This window comes from Anguilla rostrata, chromosome 9, assembly GCF_018555375.3.
Source record: "Anguilla rostrata isolate EN2019 chromosome 9, ASM1855537v3, whole genome shotgun sequence".
NCBI lineage: Eukaryota > Metazoa > Chordata > Actinopteri > Anguilliformes > Anguillidae > Anguilla > Anguilla rostrata.
Window position 1 is genome coordinate 30,775,765 of NC_057941.1, and position 24,060 is coordinate 30,799,824.

Below are 24,060 nucleotides of genomic sequence, written 5' to 3' on the forward strand. Positions count from 1 at the left end.
CAATTGCAGGAAAATTCACAAGTACCGAGAATTTGCTGTAGAATAGCTGAGAATAGCTATTCTTAATAGCTTAGAAGTTAATCACAAACATGTTTATAGTGTAATAATACACTATTTTTACATACTTCATTCTTTTAAGATTCTATTCAAAGCACCATGACATTATATATAGGACTGTTATACAAATAAATCCCAGTTAAATTCTATGGCTGAGACACAGTTTTTAGTGGGCTGCAGTGGGTAGCATAGTATTGACACGTATGCACATGTAATATATATCAGTTCTTTCCTGTCGGGTCAGAAAGTTACTGTTAGCAAAGGAAAAGTGACACCCACAACTGGCGCGCTGTCAATCACTGCACTCATATAAACTAGTCATTAGACGTTGCTCCCCGTGCCAAAAAGCACTATGACTAGTGCAAATTAGTGAGTCGCTGCAGATGACGGCTCCACCCACTGTCCAATCACAGATAAAGTTATCATACTGACTCCTCCCCTGCCTTCTCTGGGCGGTACCTGGTTGCCGAGAAACGGGGGCTGTCAGTCACAGAGTTGCTGGAGAACTTGCGGGTTCTGGAGAAGCCATCTGAGCAGCAGACATGGTTGAGTGCACGGGCCGCGGCTGGGTTCACTGAGGGGTGGAACAGACAGACAGACGGACAAGATTATAAAAAGAACAGAGACATGAATGCAGAGACAGAAGACAGACAGACAGACAGACAGACATGGACACAAACAGACAGGCAGGCAGGCAACCAGACAGATGGACACAGACACAGACAAACAATAGAGCTTTCCCTAAAACTTTTAAATTCTGTCCCCCTCATACCTGAAATTGCAAAAAACACTGAAACTGAATTCCTTGTAACACTGGGAGATTTTAGATCTTCGATCTTGAACCTTGTTAATTTGGAACTTTTGTAACTGTTTCATTTGATGCTCGTAATTATTTATTCTCTTCTATAATAAAAATTATTTTTTGGTTTTATTGTACCTCGGCACCTTTACAAATCAGGGACCTAACCTCAACATGTCACTGACATTGTTAAATAAAGAATTAATTAATTAATTCAAAAACAGACACAAATTATTAAAGGGAAAGGCTACCCAAAATCTAATTTCATACATTGTTTTCATTCACACAGTATATATGTGTGAAAAATTATTATATACATTGTATCAGCAAGTTGCAAATTTAAAGAATCATGTAAAGCCAATAGAAAGGTACAGATTTGAATGGATGTATTTTACTTTTACCTTCTACTGTATGTCCCAAGTTTGGAATTTCAAGGACTGGTGGACTCTTTTATACTTATAATTGTTTAAATATAAAATAATATTTATAATTGTATAGTGTTGGTATTGTGAATAACAACACTATACAATCACTAATTACATATTTAGAATGAATAATTGTACAGTGTTGGGGTTTAGAATACAACCACCTACAGCCACACCACTGTTAGAGATGTGTGTGGCAGAAGAGGACACATCTGTAGACGCATCTGTCAGATAGTGCTCATGAGCTGCACGCTAACTTTACTCGCAGTAAACGGGGCTCTGGCTCCGCCCCCTGGCGCGGCACTGACCGGCGATGAGGTGCTGCTTGAGCAGAGGGATCTGCTCGTCGTGGAGGCGCAGCCTGCGTAGGGCGTCGGCCAGGGACGACTTCAGCAGGGTGATCTCGTCCTCCTGCGCCTGCAGACGCAGGTCCATCAGCGACACCCGGTCGGGGAACTCCGCGCTGCCGTCCGCCGAGGCGTCGTCTGCATGAGGTGGTGGGGGGGGGGGGGGGCAAGAGTCAAATTCAAACCCAAAGCTGGAAAATGTGGAGAACGATCGGAGAGGTCGGACCTGGAAACGCGGTAACGCTCTGACAGGAAATCTGAATCCTGGTATCCATCCATTCATCCATCTATATATTATCGAACCCACTTATTCCTGGGGGGGTGGACTGAAACCTATGCCAGCATGCATTGGGAAAAAGTCAGAAATACACCCTGGACAGGTTGCCAATCCATCACTGGCAGAATCCTTGCATATTTTCAAAATGCAATTGTGAGCACTGCAGGAAAAGCATTAATATATGCAGGTCTGACAACTTTCTGCTGGCCATACGGAGCCAATATGAACAAAAACAGAGAACAAACAGAAAAGAAAAAATCCAATTTCAACCCATAGATCGGATTCAGGACATGGACACTGTGCAACAAAACAATGGCAAATGTATTTCAGGTTACAATGGACGACAAATTTTAAACTTACAATTAAAAAATGTAGCTGCGTGAAACACAAACTTCAGTGTATAGAACACTCTCTTATCACATGACCCGAAAAAATGCAAAAACTCTTCCGTAATGATGAACAATATAATAAATACAAAAAAATGCATGTCAATTACAGCTTGGCCACTCAACACCACATTGACTGTCAACCAGGGGTGTGACTTCTAAATGTTTCTTCCTTAAACTTTAACAAAAATTCTAAAAGTTTAGGAAAATCTCTAAACATTTTTTTTAAAGTCTAAACATTAAAATAATTGATAACCATTTCCCTTTACAGTGTTCTGCCCTCACTGTGATTGTCGTAGGCTCAGGTTTAAAAGTATTAGTGTTGATCTGGTGTCGGTTTTAAAAACTGAGTGCGGTTGCTATATGGACATAGAAAATATTATCAGCTCTCAAGTGATAGCGTAGGTGTCTGCTTGCGAAATCAAACTGCCATATCTCTAAATGCTTCACAGAGAACAGAAAAGCCAACAGCACTGGCACGATGCAAAACCAGTAAGTACACTCGACAGTGACTGCGCCGAACCGTGAAGCAGCCTCGCTATCCTCTCAACGCATTTGAAGTCGTCCGCTCTGCACTACCCATCATATGGCCTTTTCTGTGATTTGATAACCCCTCCCCACAAACCTTGTCGTTTAAACATGTACACGCTTAAAACTCGAAAAATTGCACCGTGTCAAACTGCCAATCTCTAATGACTTCACAGAGAACAGAAAGTCCGAACCAATGGCAACGATGCCACAATATAAACAGGAAGTCATGTTTCCCATCTGGGAATGAGACGAAGCAGTTTGTCATTCTGTGTAATCGACACTCAAACGCAATGGATCATTGACTTCCACTGTGTTCCACTGGCCTTTAGCTCTGCCGCTTGTTAAAGTAAGCCTCTAGTCTTCAGGGAGAGGACAGGCAGAAGGCTCCCACGCCTATGCGGCTTCCTCCTGGCCACTCTAAACTCCCATTGGCCGGTTCCTCTGTTCATTCCCGGTATCAAGACAGCACATCAGACAACATTCCTGTGGGACAGTGGGGCAGTAATTTGAGACCGGGACTGAATCAAACAGCAGGTCTTGTTACAGTTCCCGCAAACCGGATCCCATTTCCAGCTTAGAACTTGCCCCACACTGGGGGCCAGCTCTGGGTGTTCCGTCTGGGGCCCGCATGCACTGCGGTCGCATTAATTCAGCCTGAACCACTGCATCCCCACACCCTCTGCACTTTAAACCATGGGCCAAAGTCTGCAGCAGCTGCAGTAAGAGTCTGGAGGAGCTGCATAAGAGTCTGCAGGAGCTGCAGTAAGAGTCTGCAGGAGCTACATAAGAGTCCGCAGGAGCTACATAAGAGTCTGCAGGAGCTACATAAGAGTCTGCAGGAGCTGCAGTAAGAGTCTGCAGGAGCTGCATAAGAGTCTGCAGGAGCTACATAAGAGTCTGCAGGAGCTGCAGTAAGAGTCTGCAGGAGCTGCATAAGAGTCTGTAGGAGCTGCATTAGAGTCTGCAGGAGCTGCACTAAGAGTCTGCAGGAGCTGCATTAGAGTCTGCAGGAGCTGCACTAAGAGTCTGCAGGAGCTGCAGTATGAGTCTGCAGGAGCTGCACTAAGAGTCTGCAGAAGCTGCACTAAGAGTCTGCAGGAGCTGCATTAGAGTCTGCAGGAGCTGCACTAAGAGTCTGCAGGAGTTGCAGTATGAGTCTGCAGGAGCTACAGTATGAGTCTGCAGGAGCTGCAGTAAGAGTCTGCAGGAGCTGCATTAGAGTCTGCAGGAGCTGCACTAAGAGTCTGCAGGAGCTGCATTAGAGTCTGCAGGAGCTGCACTAAGAGTCTGCAGGAGCTGCAGTATGAGTCTGCAGGAGCTGCAGTATGAGTCTGCAGGAGCTGCACTAATAGCCTGCAGAAGCTGCACTAAGAGTCTGCAGGAGCTGCATTAGAGTCTGCAGGAGCTGCACTAAGAGTCTGCAGGAGTTGCAGTATGAGTCTGCAGGAGCTGCAGTATGAGTCGGCAGGAGCTGCAGTAAGAGTCTGCAGGAGTTGCAGTATGAGTCTGCAGGAGTTGCAGTATGAGTCTGCAGGAGCTGCAGTATGAGTCTGCAGGAGCTGCACTAAGAGTCTGCAGGAGCTGCACGAAGAGTCTGCAGGAGCTGCAGTATGAGTCTGCAGGAGCTGCACTAAGAGTCTGCAGGAGCTGCACTAAGAGTCTGCAGGAGCTGCAGTATGAGTCTGCAGGAGCTGCAGTATGAGTCTGCAGGAGCTGCACTAAGAGTCTGCAGGAGCTGCATTAGAGTCTGCAGGAGCTGCACTAAGAGTCTGCAGGAGCTGCATTAGAGTCTGCAGGAGCTGCATTAAGAGTCAGCAGGAGCTGCACTAAGAGTCTGCAGGAGCTGCACTAAGAGTCTGCAGGAGCTGCATTAAGAGTCTGCAGGAGCTGCACTAAGAGTCTGCAGGAGCTGCACTAAGAGTCTGCAGGAGCTGCAGTAAGAGTCTGCAGGAGCTGCACTAAGAGTCTGCAGGAGTTGCAGTATGAGTCTGCAGGAGCTGCAGTATGAGTCTGCAGGAGCTGCAGTAAGAGTCTGCAGGAGCTGCAGTAAGAGTCTGCAGGAGCTACACTAAGAATTTGCAAGAACTGCACTAAGAGTCTGCAGGAGCTGCACTAAGAGTCTGCAGGAACAATTTAAATGAGGACCAACTGACCTTATACGTGTAAAATGTCTGAACAGAGTATACATATGGTAAAATAATACATAGCAATCCATACACTGAAAAAAGAAAAAGTTAATGCACATGAACATCACAAACACACACACACATACATACAATACACAGTAAAAAATATATCAAATAACTGCACACACTTTCTTCAATGACCAAGTTAGCCACCAAGTTAGAACACCAAGGTTTCTAGTGACTTCTGAAATTTATCCCACGTGTGTCATGTGTACTTTAAAAACAACTCTTCCAAATTCAGTTGTGAATCGTGGTGTTTCTAGCCTAATCAGATCTTAGTTATGATTTGTGTTTCTTAGAGATAAAAATGTGGTGAGATATAAAGGGAGATTTGCGAAGAAGGCTTTGTGCAGTATATAAATAAAATGCTGTGCTGCTTCCTCCTTAGAACATGTGATTGCCAGAATACTGCATGCTAAAGAAGGCAGTGATGAGCAGGAAACCCATCACCTGTAAATAAACATAATGCACTATGACAGACTGTGTTCAGGGGTTTTACCACTGTGGCTGTGGCATGCACATATAATATACCCCCATAGTCAAGAAATCGTAGCTTGCACAATGTTTTTGCAGTTTTCAAATATGAGGCCAGACTTGTTTCTGTATAGGAATCCAATTTTGGCCACTCAATTTACATGTACCTCCATTCCAGCACTTATTGTACTTTGTATCATTGTCCTGTTGTTGTAGCTTGTAATGCCCCCTAGTTTGACTTAGCATAGGTTAGGTCAGAGTAATGTTCACTGTGTGAACTGGACTTTGTTTTCCTGGCTATCAATAACTGTACGAAATGAGTATTGTATCGGACCTGTGTTTTGTATTTGTTCCTATGACCTTTGGTATGCACTTTGTACAATGCTTTGGATAAAAGCGTCAAATAGCCTAAATGTAATGCACACCAAACCTCAACAGCTCACACGTGAATCAATGATGAAACTATAGCAAACGGATGGTTTAAAAAAAAAAAAGGTATAAATTGCAATGACCATGACTTCCTTAAAAGCCCTTAAGGGATTTCTGCTATTGCACATTTTGTTGGCAAATACCTTCTTCCAGTAAAACTCAGGACTTGTACATCTGGGCATTTTTACTGAAGCAGTTAAGGTCAATGGTGCAATGGCAGAGCCCAGCCTGTGGTACTCGTGCCTGCTACCTTCTGATCCCAGGCCTAGATCCATGATCGCTGCCCCACAGCACCGCCCAAGGCTGCTGGTACTGTCCTTAATGACCACCTCACAACACACCACATGACTGCCATGCAGACAGAGAACTGAGAGGTATGACGGGTAAAACCTGCATGATTCTGCATCAGGAAAGCCCACGTCCCCCTGACTACCCCTCAGAGTAATGAGCCAACTTGTACTGTACAGTAGATATGAGCTGTACTGTGTGTGTGTGTGTGTGTGTGTGTAAGTGGGCATGTTTTACTATATTTGTGAGAACCACATGTCCCCACAAGGATAGAAAGATGAGGAAAACTATGCAAGGTGGGGACCTTTTGCTGGTCCCCACAAGTTAGTTCAAGAGGCTGTTTTAGGGTTAGGACTTAGGGTTAGGGTTAGGGTTAGGGTTACAATTAGGTTAAGGTTAGGGTTAAGGTTAGGCATGTAGTGGTTGGGGTTAGGGTTAGGGTTAGAGGTTACGGAATGAATGTAAGTCAATGGGAAGTATAGCAATACAAACGTGCGTGTGTGTGTGTAAGTGTGTATGCTTGCACAAGGGTGTGTGTACATATTTGTGTTTTGAGGGGGTTAGACTTTCTGATTAGATTAGAACAGGCATTTGTTTGAACTGCAGAGGAATGTCCCTTCTCACTCATATTGAAGTTGACTGGTACTGAGTTGGTGCTTCATGTCCAGATCAGCGGTGTGTAAAATGTGAAGTTCCAAACCTGCAGGGTGAAATGGAAACCAACCAAGACACACAAGCAGCATAGCAGGGATCCCCATAAAGTCACCATAATTACCTGTATCCTGAAACTCACACACACCACCTGCAGTTTTACTGCAGTCACAAACACACACCATACATGAACACACTCACATACTGACATGCTTGCACATACATACATAGACACAGACACACACACATACAGACATGCATGTCCACACAATCACACACACAAAATCCCAACACAGTCTAAGATGGAACAACAAAAGAGGCTGAACTACTTTCTCCCACCATCTGCCTTGCTCCAGCTGCATGTACTGATAACACTGCATCATGGGATGGGGTCAAAAGGGCAAACTTTCATTTGTATTTTACAGTTCTCTGGCTGATGCCCTTCACACAGTCTCCTCCAACAAAACCACAGTTTTAGTGCAGCCGGCAGTCACACTCTACGTCCCAGCCACAACCAGTAGAGCTGGGCTTATTTATCACCTACATGGGAGGCGTCAGTAAGTTTAGAACCGTGACAGGGAGCTTAACACCAAAATGGGAGGTGTCGTGTCATGATTAGCACCTGGACGAGAGGCATCGTCTCCGCACCTCAGCTGATGCAATGGTGACTGTGCAGAACAGATTGCAATCAATTCCACAAACTCAGTTCCAATTGAATTCAGACGCTGTTAGGAAAGCCTCATCTTTGGGGCACAATGTTTGCCAGGGCATGCAGTACTATAGGGCCGGAGATGGAATTCTCTGGAACTGGCTTTAGGCATGGGCCGCACAGCGTTAGTGCCTGAACAAATGAGTCAAGCCCTCAGGGAACAGAGAGGCACAAAGTGGCATGGCAGTGCAGCAACTGGACACGTTGCCAGAAGGACTTGGGTTCATATACTTGGGTGGGGCGCTGTAGCTGTACCCTTGAACACAGCCGTTAACCACAATTGCATCACATTATGTTTTTCTCTTTTTTTTTGGTTGGCACCATTATTCAGAGGCAACTTACAGGACAAGATTACATCACATGTTGCATCATCATACCAGGCATTCAGTGCAAAATATGAAATAAATTTGTAAACAGACGAGTTACTGAATTTGCCCCAGGTGAGGGTAATCAAGTTCATGTAAACCAATTTGCAAATTTCTGGGGTTCAGTTAAAATATTTTGTGACAACAATCTATGCCAAAGAAGGTTGAATATACTCCAAAATGGTCCTCAAAAAAGCATTTGATGTAGGCCAATTTTAAAAGGGTTAAACCGTAGAACCGACCTGCCTCTAAAAACATGTTTTTAGACGTTTCTGCTATTCCTTTTTCAAGAGCAAAATGAAATAAAAGGCACCTTTTTAGAGAGCAATGAGACCACTTAGCACTCAAGAACCTACCTCCTAAAGGTAAGAATGCATACCACAACAGCACAAAAACAAAAGAGAGGCCTGTTTTACAGAATTTTTTACATTTTTCACTCAGGTATAGTTTCCAGTAGAGTCCGGAGAGACACCAAAAATGGGCGGAGCTGCTGCATTTTGTTTTTGCCTCACTCGTTTTAACCAATTTTTGGGTGCTGTATTCTGATTGGTTCAAATATTCCAGTGATTGACTGCTAACTGTAGGGCTGCACATTCTGGAGTTCTTAAAGTCTCTCTCTCCCATCACTGCTTTCCAGCATTAGTGAAAATGCTTTTGTATTTTCAATCTGCTAACTGTTACATCAAGTCCTTATTGTCACGTTGCTACTATGACTGCCGTCCATATACTCGTGCAGAGAACACTGAAGCCTCAAAGCACCAACCGCCAATCTCACTCTACTGTAACTCAAAAGCAGCCAGTCCAGGCTGAGAGCTCACCAGAGCCGTCTAGCCCCAGGGCAAGGGTGCTGATTATGTATACTGTCCCGTGTGCGCTAAAAACAATAAGCTCTTTGGTGCGTGCCAAGATGCCATCCCATGCCTGCCAATGAATTCCAATACTCTTTTGCTGTAGGCAAAATAAAGAGCTGAGACTGGCTGAACAGCTTGTTCTCATCTAAACAGTGTTTTGTGTGTTTTATTGAGTCTTACAGAGGGACTTAAGTGATGACTGCTTCACAGAGTTGTGGCGGTGGGGCGAAAACGTGTCAGACATTTCCCCAACGCACCCCCAAGCAGAACATTTCCATCATCTAACCAGGTTTGATGCACTGCGCCCTGCAACAAGAGGAACCGGTTACGAGACGACAGGCCGCGCGATCGCGCAGAGCCAGGCAGCAGGGAGGGGCGCCGGGGTGAGGAGGGGGGCGGAGGTGGAGGACGCCACAGTCCGAAACAGAGCGCTGCTTTCTCATGTCCCTCTCTTTTCGACCCAAACAGCGTCTAGGGCGCGCCACCGCCAGAGAAGGCCCGTCTCTCCCAGTAGGCCGACAAACTTTAAAGGCTCTCCGAAAACGAAGTCGCTTCGCCCTGCCGCATCCGGAGATTTTTCCCATGAAGACTTACACGAGAAAACACGCACTATGGTTTTATGCGCCCCAGGAGTGCGGCGAATCTAAGCGCGAGATTCAGGATGCATTCCCGCAGCACCAACCAATCGCTGCCAAGTCTGTGAAAAGAACTATGAAATTAGCCTCCGCGGCGCAAAGCGAGCCTCTTCGCTATTTTTGGGGCGGTCGGCTTGCCAGCGCATTCTCAAGAAAGCCGCAGCCTGATTGACTTTGCATGCTGATTCTGCGTGTAGAACAACCATCTCAGCCTGCCTCCACAGTACAGAGGTTCACCACTTGGCTACACATTTTGCCACATCATAGGGACATTTCCATTGTGGAAGGCCTTGAGTGCACCCCTATAGAAGGCAAACTCTTGTGATCCTTCGTCAAAAACAAATACACACCCAGTCTAGGCTGTGGAGCTCAGAACTATGCATTAGAGGTGCAATTCAGTTTTGTGTGATTGCATGGATCGGTGTTGAACATCTGTGCACATCATCACTGTGTACATGAAACGTTCAAGTCTATTTTCATTACAACATTATGATGTTTGTTCAAAAATGTATTCCGAGCCTTGTCCCATTTGTTTCCAGATGTAACAGAATATGTCTGGGGTTTTATGTGGATTTCCTGTTCGCTTTGCACTGGCAGTAGAAGAACATTTTAGTGTGGCCTCGCCCCCTTCAAAATGTCAGCAGGGAGCCTGAAAACAGATATGCAGAACTTAACCACTGCACTCAGGCACAAATGTGTAAACATCTCCCAGCCAAAAGTGTGAACTCACGCTCCGCAAGCACTCTCAGCCTAACCAACAAATAACCTTTTGTTTTACAGGAATACATTCAGTTTCCACAACTTTAAGTCACATTGCGAAACAAACACTGTAATCAGGTTAGCTAATTTCATTGTTATCTTTCTAAAAAGGGACTCAACTTGCAGGAGAAGAGATCACATGATCTCTCTGGACAGTAAGGTTTACTGACGTGACAGGACTTGCCATTGCCGTACGAGGCTGAGGTTTACTGTCACACAGGGCAGGCTTTCACTGTCACACACAACGGGTTACTGACACAGGTGGCCGCTGATTGGCGACAAACACTGCCGAGATTCACTGACGTGTGAGGTGGGGGTTTAACGATGTACGCACACGAGAGCGGCGGCAGTTTTCACTTCCTTTTTTTCCTGTTTCACACAGGAAGCAGAATGCCAGCTGGACGACGTGCCTGCGGTTTCACTGGAAGCTGGAATGAACTCTCAACTTAATCTTTTTCCATTTCTCTCACTCACTCCCAATCTCTCACTAAATCTCTGACTTCTCTTCACTCTCTTTCCTCCTTTTCCTCACTATTCACTCTCTCTCCTTCACTTTTATAGTCAATTAAAATTGATTTATTAATATTATGCTTGGCAGTGCATATTGTCAAAGTGCATCAGTTGTGACAAGCATCAATGGTGTAGTATTACAAATTATATATAAGACAATTTGATGGAAGTTAAAGAAATATATGGCAATGATTATTACTGAGATGTGAATAAAAAAAGAATAACAATAAAGAACAGTGATTACTAATCTTATTGTAGTAACAGTTACAACAGATGACATTAATTACCATTCTGTAATAATTATGACATAATAATCTGTGCTTTAGACATCATTCTTCTCAAGTGCGCTATTGGCTCTGGCAGTTGGTCATGTACTGTGTTGCTAAAATATTCCAGTCCTCTCTAACCCTTTGAAGATTAGGTTTGTTGTTTTTTTCAAAATTATAAGTCAGTGTTCAACAACTCCATTGCATTTAATTACAGTAGTGATTGTTACATCAGCATTAGAATATTCAGGTAAGAACATTCCAATCACATATTTGTGATCTTACACATTAAAGGCCTAGGCTTCAGTCACATTGGGAATAACTGTAATCCTCTGACATCTTTAGCCTGTATCTGCCACAGCAGGTAAGAATGTGCAACTCTGTCTCGGATGTGTGGTGGTTGCAGTGAGAGTACCTTTTCTTAACAGTGAGATACTGTAGAATGCAGAATCACTTTCCCCCTCTCTCTCTGACTCAAGCGCAGGCAAGCTCATTGCAACAAAGCCACGTGGAGACACATTGAGATACAATCACACACAGTAGGCAGTACAGCCTTTTCCACATAGACCTGTGAGGTCATGCATTAGGGTTGAATTTGAGCATTATCCAGATTCACACACCGTCAGACCATCACTGACAAATACTGTCAATATTCCAACTGTTCATAATCCACTGAATTTACATAACCAATGTTATTATAAACTTATAAACTTATATATTATTATTTCTTTTTTATTCGTGCAATGGTGAAAAGGGCGTTAAACTACAGTAAATGTGGCCATTTGTATGCTAATATCTGCACAACAGATTCATGGGAAGGCTCACTGATAAAACGTCACTTGCAAACAACAGAGGACATTCCACTGAATAGACACAAATGTCTCCATTACACAATGTTATAAAAACAGAGAAATTATCACCTTTTGATTATCGCTTTCATTCCACAAGCACAGCAGTCTGCACTTATTTCTGGCCCCGAGGAAGTCTTTGTGCTTCCTATACTGTGAATTCAGCTGCATGAGTCACGGTGTACTTCTTCTCTAAACTGATAAACTATCTTTATTGTACTGCTATGAATATTCCTCTCTGTAGCAATCACTCACTCAAAAGTGTTGATTTTTCCACAAATTAAACTTTTTTTTTCTGAGATGTAACAGAACTGCTCTGTAAATGGGCCTCTACCTCGACCCCAGTCACCACTACTTCCAAACACAGACCACTGTGCATCATTACAGAAAAAGTGCTACATGGGATTCAGTCCAACACAAACTGAGCTTTGATCAAAAACAATACAGTACAGTTCTGTGTGTACTAACCCCGATAAGGGCTTCTGCTCTGGAAATAATATTGTGATAGTAACATTAGGCATAATATGCAGTAGGCTGGGTTCACAGTAAGATGTCCAGGATTAATTAAACTCCCACAGAGTACATATGTGTCCAGTAGGGACACTACAGGGACATTACAGTGTTGGCTGCCATTGAAATTCCAGCAAACCCTCACCAAGTTTAATCTTGCAGTGGGTGTCTCTCGAGGGAACCGAGAGAATTAAACGTTAAATTCGATTGCTTATCCGTGGCTGCAGAAATTCCTTTCAAAGCTGCAGTGAGACGATGCTGGATCCGCGTGACGCGGAATGTGTGCATCCTGACAGTACCAGAACCCGACACTCAACAGGATGAAAATTCAGGGTGTCTGAGAAGGTGGCGAAGGTGGCGCGGGGGCGCTGTGACAGGCAGCCGTGTTTGGCGTACCCGCTACTCCTGTGGCCTGTCTGCCCACCTGGCTCACGCCCCCTTTCCTGTGCAGCGGCTCGGAATGCGTCGCCAGTCCCTGCGTGCAATCGCACGCTCGTCACCTCGCCACCACATCCTGTACAGAGCCAACTCATGGAGACCTCACTGTACAGAATTACCAAAACACCACTATAAATATAGAGTTTACAGGAATGTAAACCTGTATCACGTACCTCAGATACACAGAGCTTACAGCAGTGTAAACCTGTATCACGTACCTCAGGTACACAGAGCTTACAGCAGTGTAAACCTGTATCACGTACCTCAGGTACACAGAGCTTACGGTGGTGCAGATCCCAATGTTTCCACCCCTTCCATAAGCCCTGTGTACGTACACCATCGGTATTTGATTGGGATTTACACCGCTGTAAGCTCTCAACAGGACAAAAATTAAAAACGTATGAGAACATCATCTATAGCCCCTTTTCCACTGCAGGGCCGAACGGTTCTGAGCACGGAGAGGAACGGTTTCAATGGTGTTTACGGCATTGTCGCTGTTTTTAGTACAGTCTGGCTTGATTGACAATTCATTTATTCAGTAGTTGAGAGTATTAGCTTTCTAATAATGTATAACGTGTCTAATTTTGCTTTTGGAATAGCGTTTTATAGGTCAGCATGACCGAACATTTTCTTATCATCGCATTCACTTACGCATTAAGACGCTGCACCTAACGAAATGTTAAAATTTTTTTCCTAATTTCTTGGAAAATACTAGCCTATTGTTATTGAGGACTTCTGGGCATAGCTAAGCCATATATTGATAGACCTATCTGACATAGTTTTCTGGAGGAAAACAGAAGCGGATTGAACTTGTTGATTTACTGTCTCTGTCTGAACACAGATAAAATTTCATCATTGCTATGTAAGTATTACTGCTCAAAATATTTCGGTTATACACGTTATTTTTGGATTGAGTGTCTTTAAATAGGTTAGTGGTATTATATAATGTGGATATTTCACACTGTAATGTAAGCGTTAGTTAGTAGTTTGTTGAATGCATGCAACAGTGATGGTCAGTGGAGGATACGCTAAAAAGAAAAACCAAGAACAGACCAAAATACACAGAATCCTCGTCCGTTTCGTCAGCCAATGAAACATAACATAACAAAAATAAAACAGTATGGGGAGTGACGACAACAACTGGTGCATATTACATTCACAACGGGACGCCATCGCTAATCCACCGCGTCACTTGCTGACCTCACTAGATACTTCCTAGTCCTGGTTTTAGCAGCCCAACGGTGGAAACAGAAACGGTAACCGTTCCCACGAGTACTAAGCAGCGTGGAACGACACGGAGTGGCCCTGGTAACGGTTCGGCCCTATGGTGGAAAAGCGGCTTATCTGTCAGACCCAGTAAGAACGTGTGCTTCTGTCTCGGATGTGTGGTCAAAGTGTGAGTGACTACAGGCTGTCTTCTCTGGCCTGTACTTTTTCTTCATTTGGTGTTCAGGGTGAGATTCTGCAGAATGCAGACTCTCTTTCCCCACCTCTCTCTCTCTCTCTCTCTCCCTGATGCAAGCAGATAAAGCTCATGCTTTAAATAAAGTGATGTGGAAACACATGGAGATACAATCACAGAAAGTACAGCCTTTTTCATTTGCAAACCAGAATAAACAAGACACATGAAGTATGCATTAGGTTTGAGCGGTATCCAGATTTTCACACTGTTAAAGTGGTGTAAGAACACTTACAGTGGTGTGATCCTGCAACACGAACTGGTGGTGTCATTACCCACGGATTTGCAGTTGCGTAAAAAAACTGCATCGTGCACCAGAGGTATAATTATACAGGGCTTTGACTGATGCCGCACTTAACAGTTGGGTAAAGGTCTGCTGGAGCCAGTCTGCCACAATAACAAACAGCCCATTGGGTCAAGAAAAACAAAGACAATACACCCATGCTCTAAGACACATGCTATCACAGCTACAGAACCAGTGTAAAACAGTGTAGCGCAGTGGGCAGTGAACTGGGCTTGTGAACAGCGGGTGTCTGAATCCCAGGTAAAGCACACCCGCTGTGTACTCGAGCAGAGTGCTTAACTTGAAGCGCTTCAGCAAATATCCGGCTGTTTAAACTGGAAACAGTTAAGATCTGCCCTGGAAAATAGGGTCCAGGTAGCACCTTTATTTGTACAGTTGGCTGTGCATTGTGAGTCTGAAATATTCAGAGAATTCCGGGAAAAATATCCCTTTCACTTACAGACAAATGAGTGCCTAAAAAGCTTCCCCTGTCTTCACTGCATTATCTAGCCGTCAAAGCCATTCTGCCAGGGCTTTGAAGCTGATTAACAATACTGACATGTACCAACACAGCCCCATTGTGCTTACCTTCCTGATTCTAAGGGAACAAACACAAGGATAGACTGACCTTTCTTTTCACTATTGTGGAGAGAGCAAGAGGGATGCGATCACAGAGACTACCGCGCAGGTCTGCGCGTACAGGGACACAATTGCAAAGAGAGCCGTGCACTTACGCAACGGCGGCTTCAGTCACAGAGACCTGCGAAGCTCTGCAGACATATTGGACTGTCAACACAAGAAGTTATGCTGAATACTTTTCCCAAATTAACACTACTGTCATAAATTCTTAAACATGTGATTCCAAAAATAAGAATGAATCATTGAGCATGCTGGCAACTGGAAGCTGTGCGTATGACTGGAGCTACTGCACTCCTGGGAACTACCTTCGCAAAGCCACTGTATTCTCAAAAGCAAAGTATTCTCATAAACAGCTTTATAAGAGACAACACACCTGCAGGCTGATAAACACTTGGCGGTGAACTTTAGCGTAACAGGAGATAGCCTACATAGGGGTTCTATGCATAAAAGTTTATCTTCTGAAATGCAGACACAATGCTTGTAGGTAATTCATAGAGGTGTAAACCAGTCTTTCTGTCACATATTCCGTTTGTACTAAACAAAGCAACCTGTAAGCCAGACGCCCCGGTTCCTGATTTTCATATAATTGTAGTGATGTTTAAAAAGGAGATATTTGCAGTATGACAACGTTTAACAACTGCGTAGAAAAGAAGGGCTTCGGTCAGGCAGGAGTCTCCCCTTAGCAGCTTCCATGCGCCAACCGCGTATTGGAGGGCAATAACTGCACAGCCGCTGTACAACGTATGCTTCTATGTGGAATGGAGCATCGGACTATGAGTTTTAAACTACTGCAGTCTGAGCCATTTAAATCTTCTGAAGGTTCAGCAGCATTTAGACGGCCCTACGAGCACAATTGCGCATTCCTCCAAGTTTAGGGGAGGGGGAGCGGGGATCATGTTCAAGTGTTTAAATAGGCTATATGTTAGTATTTGTCTGGAAAAAGCAACGTGAATCTGGACAGCTTTACATTGAAGAGCTACGTCATAATGTGTACAATACATTTGCTGACAAACCACTTCAAGTTAAGCTACTTGTGTTTGTTTCCATTTTGACAGGACAGGGATGACAGGGAAAGATAAACTGCCTTTTCTTGTGACCCGGCGGCATTATTATTATTATTATTATTATTATTATTATTATTATTATTATTATTATGTGCAGTGTAGCGTTCACAAACCATTAAACTAGAAAATACCAGGTGGGGTAAAGCATTGTGATCCCACTATAGATCCCAAACGTTTTACCAAGTGCACAACCCTGGCTCCTGAAAAGTTTAGAGACAAACTACCGCCCGAAATGTTGTGCACTTCCTCTTTCCAGACAATGCATATGGGGGGGGAGCGTGTGCAACAGCTGGCAGCAAGCTTGACTCTAGATCGCTAGATGTCTAATCGAATTCAAATCTTGGTTTTGTTGGGACACACTTTTAACTGGGACTGCCGTAGCCAGTAAATCGTTGTTATCTTTGCCTATAATACGATGTTTATCAAATTATAAAAAATTGCAATAAATATGCATTTTATGTTATAGCAAACAATCGTATTTACTGGCCTCATAAAATATGGGATCGTCCACAATGATAAGAGAAAATAAGATAGCCACACACTGCTGAACAGGTTTTAACGTCACAAATAGAAACACTGAGACTGATCGAAGTGCCATAGCAACAGGTGGCTTCCCTCTCAGCACGGGAGTCATTGGATATTCTTTAAAATCACTGTTAAGCGCAAAAAGAACTGTGCATGTAATTCGATGTGTCGCATATTATAACGTTAATGCAGTTCAGAATTTGTCATTACATTTAGCTATAAATTAGTATCAAACTTGCAACCCCATTCTTACGCAAATTGTTCACTTTTACTGGGGAAAGTGGCCCTATTGTGAAAAGAAGTGTCCCTGTAATTAAATACTGTAGGATTGGTATAACGTCGATTGCACAAGCGTACAAACAGTTATAAAAGACATATGAGTCTGTAAATGTCCTAGAAAACTCTGAAATGTTCTAACTCTCAACACTGTAAATAGCATCCAAAAGTGTGACTAACGAATGTGCATACAAAACACATAAATCATAAGAGCTAGGCTACTGTACAAATGTTCACATTTGCAGTACAGCAAAACGTCTAGCTAGCTACGACATCAGCAGTATCGGTAGCAAGTACGCCCACATGCATTTTGAAATTACGAGCCAGCGCGATAGTCATGTAGCCATTGATAGAAATTAGACCTCTAATTTAATAAATGAGCCACTATATTGTTTTTAAAGTGCAGGATTGAATGAACTTACCTAAGCTATTTTCCAACCCATCCATATCTGGAGGCTCCGTGGTGTGTAGCTTCCTCCGATTATTATTTAAAAGTTTCAGCGCTTATTTTTTACGTCGAGTTTCACCGTCTAAAATGTGGTGTTTTCAGTCATAACCAATATCCGTTGACAGCAGGCGCTGCAGTAACCCTATTCTCTTAGACATCGGTCAGTATATTACCCTCAAGTCCAACTTCTTAATTTCTTATGAGTAGTTGCAAAGATATCTAGCGAGCAGGTTAGTTAAATAGCTGACACTCATCGCAGTACACATGCAAAAAATTGATTCGCTTTCAAAATGCACTCAGAGACCCAGATCCAGGAAATGCTCGGCGCAGAGGTGGGAAACACATTTGGCTGAAGTTTGTTGAGCAGATAGTCAACAGCCACCTACGCATTAGACACAGCAGATAACGTTACATTAAATACTGTTTTCGTCAACGCGTAACTACTTTCTTAGCTATTAGAAGTTCACTTAGTTTCTGTTACCTTTGCATCTTTTGTTTTACACTTTTTTGACATATTTGTTTTCACTAGGGAACAACATTTGACGCACCATGTATACGTTTATTTTACTACCGCAGCTTGAAAATCCAGTTTTGGCATTCGTGGGCGGAATTGATTGTAAAAACATTTTCGAGGAAACAACACGAGTTTTTCCATGGAAGATATGCATTTAAGCTGCTTGTTATGCGTGCGTGTAAAATAGAAGTTATGTTGGCTTTTTCCATCATGGTCAAATGCCATCGTGTGGTAACATCACGAATTGCTGATACACCAGCAACATTTGTGCGATTTATTTTGGCGGGCAGGCGGAACTACGTTTTCATTTTCGAATTTTTTTGGGGAAGTCGTGGCTGCCTGCACCAGGAAGTAGTACCGGTGAAGTAATGGCGATACCCATGTTTCTGAAGGAGACCGGGTGCTCTAGCTAACGTAGATCCAGCTTGTGACCATATAGCGTAAGTCATTTGATAAAGCACAATTTTTAAAAATATTTAGTGACAGTTTTTTTATTGGCTATAATTATCTATATTGTGCTCAAGCTATTTAAGCAATTTAGCTAGTTAATATTAGCGAGAATTATGCCTCACTGTAACTTAGCTGTCTGTCTGACGTTATCGATAAATACGTGTTTTTGTTCCCTAATATGAATTGTTGTAATGTAGATTAGCCCATAGTGATGCAGTGGTATTTGTAATGGAAGACATACATACGTATAAATCACTGGACTAGCTTGATTAATGAGATTCATCGACACTTCATTATATTGTTTAAACAAGCTATGAATGGTTTGTTTTTGGTTGAGTGTAACGCAGATAGCCAGATCAATATATGAACTCGATGGCTTGTGGTGTAATTTACAGAGTCATATTTATATGTCATTTAGTCTGTTTGAGTGTGCAGCAGTAATCCCATGAAGGTCGTACCAAATCCTGTTTACAATAACAAATTGTGCGTAATGTTGCATGTAACTAGCAAGCCGCAGAATACCAGACAGCGGAAGGACCGTGATGCATCGACCATGAACTGCGCTCCCCGTCTTTTACGGATACAGAATTTTAGGGCCCTGACAGTGTGTCTAAGGGCCATTGTTCCGGCTGCAGCGCCATTTACGTCTTCTCATGCTCACTCCCCATTCCTGCACGGGTGTTCTGTCCAGGTGAGGGCGGGTTTTACTGCATTTACATAAATCCAGAGATGACAGTCACACTTGTGTTAATTGAACTATGGGGCCAAACTTGCAATCAGCAAAGTGCTCGTATAAATGTAAACGTTGTGATGCTTTTGGAATGCCCTGATCTCTGCCCTGTAACCTGAACACTACCTTGCATTGCAGACACCTAGCAGATCTTGTCCTGATCAGCTTTCAGTCACAGTGCAGCCAGTAAGTGCTATATTCAACTGTAATGTTAAGACATGTCCAGTAAAACACCTTTTATGTTCCCAGCACTCATTAAGGAGTTTCCATGGCAGTGGTGCACTTCAGAAGAACCGAGCCATCGTTAAGGACTATGAGGAAAAATCTGAACACGAGGGGGGCAAATCTCTGGTCACCCATGACGACCTGTTTGAGCGTGTGGCCCAGGAGTCGAGGACCAAAGCCACATTCAACCGTGTGCTGGACGTCTTTGTCAAGCAGGACATCCGACGACGTGGGCACGTGGAGTTCATCTACGCCGCTCTGAAGAAGATGCTGGAATTTGGAGTGGAGCGTGACCTTGCGGTCTACAACAAGCTCCTGGACGTTTTTCCCAAGGAAGTTTTTGTGCCGCGGAACTTTATCCAGCGGATGTACAATCACTACCCGCGGCAGCAGGAGTGTGGTGTGCAGCTGCTGGAGCAGATGGAAAATTATGGTGTGTCCAGCGGCTTTCTTAATGTGACACAAGTGTGTGCACTGGAATGTTGAGGCAAAACTGCATGAGCAGCTCTTAAATTACTCGAAAAGAGAATAATTTAGGAGCTGAAGGAGAGTAAGTTAGGTCCTGACAGATGGTAACTTAGAACTTGAAGGAGAGTAACTTAGGAGCTAAAAGAGCATAATTTAGGAGGAAGAGGAACTTGATTCTCATGACATTATTTATCTTCACTGTAAAACCCCTTTCCAGAGGGGCTTGTGTGTTCTGTGGCTATGGGGCTTAAGCTGTTCTTTTGAAAAGGTTTGGTACCTTGCTGTGCCCCACCTGGGAATAAAGCCAACAACCTTCTGGATGCCAGCTCTGTGCATTGCATTCCTACACCTCCATCCCCTTGGTCAGAACATTCCAAATCCCACCCTCATCATTTGAATTTGGGTAAAGGAAGTTAGGAAGCCCAGTATGACTGTTCCTTTTTTTCTTTTTGTATTTAGTATTTTTTGCTTTTAGTCAGACAGAGAAAGCAGAGCAGGTAACAGGTATGCAAGGGCTCACAGCTTAGAAGGTCCCGTGCAGGTTGTGGGGGGATTCGTCTATGGCTGTAGAGTCGGCCACCCTCACAAAAAGCTTTGTACGAATATCATTTCATTTTTCTCATCTTCAGGAGTCCTGCCCAATGTGGAAACCAAGGTGCTTCTGGTGCAGATCTTTGGGGAGAAGAGTCACCCCATGCGAAAGTACCAGAGGCTCATGTACTGGTTCCCCCGGTTCAAGAACATGAACCCCTATCCTGTCCCTCACGAGCTCCCCCAGGACCCCATAGACCTCACCCGCATCAGCCTGAGCCGCATAGCAGCTGACCTGGACGCCAAGGTTACCGTGCATCAGGTGGGCATGGGGTAATTTCCACCCAATTGGAGCACTTCCTTTACCTCTCCATCGAGCTGAAACCGGTCTGGCCTAGTGCCTTCCCCTGGCTATCCTGATTCCAGCTCTGCAGCAGAATGGGGCAGAAAATGGGAAATGGGTATAATGGGTTCTGCTCATCCAGTTGGTTTCCTTTTTTAAAATTTCATTGTTTTTTCTCCTGTGCAGTTGCCTTATACAGACATCACTGAGAGCGGGGAAGAGGTGTCGCAGCCGTATATCATAGGTACAGCAAAAAAAGTCCCTACTCCTTTCAGGAGCAGCAGTTTCCCTCAGTTGATTGAAGTGAAGCACTCACACCCGGTCTTTCTCTGACAGGTGTACAGAGTCCTGACCAGCGCTCCCTGCTGGCCAAGCACAACACCAGCCGACCCGTGTTTGTGGAGGGTCCGTTTCCCTTGTGGCTCAGAAAGACCTGCGTCTACTACTATGTGCTGCGGGCTGACCCACTACCGCCCGAGGAGAGGGTGAGGTCCTGGCTCATTTTTGAGCAGGCATTGTTGAAGATGACCCTGGTCTTAATTCAGCTTTTCACAGTTTTTTAGGCCACAGTCTATATTTGTATATGATTTTTTGTGCATTTTCAGGCTCCACCATATTTAGGCTGTTATTTTTGGGGCTCCTCTAGGGGACAGAAACACAGTAGTTATAAAATAATGAAGAGTGATTGAGCATTCACGCAGGGTTGAATGAAGCTGGCAGTTTGGAGCTGTAGGGCTCCAGAATCACTCTCTGACCCTCCTCCCTGTTCTGCCTGCAGACGGAGGAGCCCATCGATCCCGAGCGGTGCTTCTTCTACCCGCTAGAGCTGGACGTGGACTTGGACCGGGACCTGGAGGACGATGACAGCTTTGACGTAGATGAAGGTGAAGTCTAGTCCGTTGCCATAGTGGCAATAAATGCCATTTGGTTTACCAGCGGAGTCCAATAGGAGTCTTACTGTACCAGTAAATTCAGCGTCTTTGGGGAAAATTTCACTATACAGTTTCCCGTTTTGCGGCTCTCCCCTTAAATTTGTGGTCTTTCATGGGGGCGCTTGTTATATTGGGCTCTCTGTCTTAAAATTTTAGAGACCTCACAGGAAAAATATGTAAAGAGATCAAGGAAATCCTTGGTCTTTGATTAAATGCTATTTTATTTGTGTGTGTGTGCGTGCGTGTGTGTGTCTGTGTATGTGTGTGTGGGTGCACACAGTGGAGGAAGGCCCCGTTTTCGCCATGTGCATGGCCGGTCAGGGGGACCAGGTCACTCTGGCCAAGTGGATCTCGGCCCTGCAGGAGACCAACCCTGTCCTGGGTAGGACCGCCACCCTGTTCAGACTGGAGGCTGGACCAGGCGAGCTCCAGAGCGCTGCCGAGCCGGAACCAGCGTCAGAGACAGAAGCAGAACCAGGGCCTGCCGAGGAAGCGGAACCTCTGCGCAGCCAGCGCATGAAGCAGTGAGCCTGCTTACAGAGCCGCACCGCTGTAACAGCCAAATGCATCCGGGCTGCAAATGCTCCCACTCGCTGATTCATTGCGTGTGTGGTACGTCTACATCGATCGTATTTCTGATGCAGGGATTAGCTAACAAGAGAAGCAGTAAGTCACCCTTTCATTGGCTGTGTTATAATGAAGAGCAGTTAAACATACCGATGGGGAGCATAGAGTTATTTCCATATGGGGAAGTATGTTCTGGTTCGTCCCAGGAAGGATTGTTAGTGCTGTTCTTTTGTGACTGATTTAACAGTTATTTCATTTTACCGTTACAGTTTCAACAAGTTCTGAAATCACAAGGAGCAAAAAAAAAATACGATTATTGTTGCTTTAAATGAGAGCTCTGATATTAAAGCTCTTATAGATGATGTAACAGATGATGCATGTCATTTTTAATGATGCTGTCTGACTCTAGAAGCCATGAATATATATTTAATTATGATACAAAAAATACAATAAATAAATTCTAAAAAGACCTGACCAGATGGTTTGAACTGCTTGTTTGTTTTCACTCTTGAGTACGAGGCCACACACATCAAAGAGATGCAACCTGCTATTATGTAATGTTTTTTGGTGCTATTCCTGTTTTACCTGATTTTTCTTAACATCAGTAGCAGCTGTTGTATAATTTGTTCAAAGTTATTACATTCTTATTCTTACCAAATATATATATTTTCCCCCAAATATAGTAGTTTTTTTCTAAGAAAAAAAGAATGTAAATGTAAACTATATATGGAAAGAGACAATTCCAGGCATCCAGGATCCTGAATTAGAATAAAATGAGAGTATGAGAGAAATTCACCTTTAAGTGAGGTAAAATTGTGCAACAAAATGTTTTTCTGAATAATAACTATTTTTGTGTTAAAGATTTGTGTTTCTGTGAGCAATGGTATCATAATGAGCTTTTAAGAATAAAGATAAAGTTCATTTTATCCATTGTTTTGTGCTCATATTGTTTGAGGGTAGCAATAACTCTGAAGGGAACTGTGTAACAGTGTGTGTGATATTCTGGTGGCAGTTTTTATACTACCTTGTTAGATTTGCCACTGTAATAACAAATAATGATAATCCAGTATGATACATATATGTCTGTGTTGAAGCAAAACAGGAATTTCAATGGAACTGGATGCCATGCATGTGCGTGTACGTGCTGGCATGTAGAGTGGTGGCTTAAGTGGAATTATTCTGTTTGTTTTACCAGGGAAGTGGAAGGAGATTAGGTCATATTTTTAAGTACTAAAGGAATTAATAAATTTGGTAACACTTTACAATAAATTGCTGCTATACCTGTGTAGTTAAATTACGACTAATAATGACTAATCACTGTTGTTCAATGTTGCCTACATTGGAGTTACTCAGTAATAACCTCTTGTTACCAAATCAGTTATAATTTAACAACACGTGTGTAAGCTGCAACTTAATGTAAAGTGTTACCTTAAATTCTTCAAATGATAGTTCATAGCAGAGCACAGGGGCATAGGTCAAAATGGGTTCAAGGTGAATATCACGCTGGCAGTATTATAAGTTATCACTGAGTCCTTAATGTAGCCACAGCCATATAGTGGTAGAGACCCTTGGGCTTTCAAGACCAAGGCAGTCTCCAAAACTGCTTATTTGGGTTCTACTGAGTATACAAGTTGTACTTGTGTGCACTCAATAGTAAGCAAGTGAGCTGTTTTGTATACGGCCCAGGCCTGCCACGATGTTGGCTAGATCAGGGCTGGTTCTGGAAATAGGCAATTGTAGGCATCATCGCAGCCACCCCCCCTACACACCCCCCATCCCTCCATCCCCCCGTGATCTTGCCTAGGCTGGCAGCAGAGACAGAGCCATTCCTGCCTGGCACCACTCATTCTTTTGCATCTTTAAAG

The 24,060-nt window shown here is 43.7% G+C and overlaps 2 protein-coding genes and 1 long non-coding RNA gene across 6 annotated transcripts in view; 1 reads left to right on the forward strand and 2 right to left on the reverse strand.

The window, feature by feature from the left end:
- Nucleotides 1-17,720, reverse strand: part of eml3 (EMAP like 3) — a 43,405-nt gene extending 25,685 nt beyond the window's left edge. For 2 of the 3 annotated variants that reach the window (XM_064351713.1, XM_064351712.1), the window contains exons 1-3: nucleotides 17,410-17,720; nucleotides 1,590-1,766; nucleotides 517-631 (exon numbers count right to left, since the gene is read on the reverse strand). In XM_064351713.1, the coding sequence (XP_064207783.1) occupies nucleotides 517-631; nucleotides 1,590-1,766; nucleotides 17,410-17,434 (317 nt within the window). In that variant the 5' untranslated portion in view covers nucleotides 17,435-17,720. The remainder of the gene's footprint in view (nucleotides 1-516; nucleotides 632-1,589; nucleotides 1,767-17,409) is intronic. The other variant, XM_064351714.1, reaches the window with a different exon arrangement.
- Nucleotides 17,721-18,148: 428 nt separating this feature from the next.
- On the forward strand, nucleotides 18,149-22,669 carry ecsit (ECSIT signaling integrator). Of its 2 annotated transcripts, none has more exons than XM_064351721.1 (8): nucleotides 18,149-18,389; nucleotides 18,907-19,090; nucleotides 19,379-19,787; nucleotides 20,452-20,675; nucleotides 20,883-20,940; nucleotides 21,033-21,181; nucleotides 21,475-21,580; nucleotides 21,909-22,669. In XM_064351721.1, the coding sequence occupies exons 2-8, from the start codon at nucleotides 18,953-18,955 to the stop codon at nucleotides 22,154-22,156; spliced, it is 1,332 nt and encodes a 443-aa protein (XP_064207791.1). In that variant the 5' UTR covers nucleotides 18,149-18,389; nucleotides 18,907-18,952; the 3' UTR covers nucleotides 22,157-22,669. The 2 variants fall into 2 exon arrangements, with proteins under 2 accessions (XP_064207791.1, XP_064207792.1); XM_064351722.1 differs by having other exon boundaries at nucleotides 18,149-18,363.
- LOC135263551 (uncharacterized) lies at nucleotides 19,708-20,237 on the reverse strand. Its single transcript, XR_010332486.1, has 2 exons — nucleotides 20,115-20,237; nucleotides 19,708-19,930 (listed from the first exon to the last, which is right to left on the reverse strand). It is a non-coding gene; the product is annotated as an uncharacterized LOC135263551 (long non-coding RNA).
- Nucleotides 22,670-24,060: the final 1,391 nt, after the last annotated feature.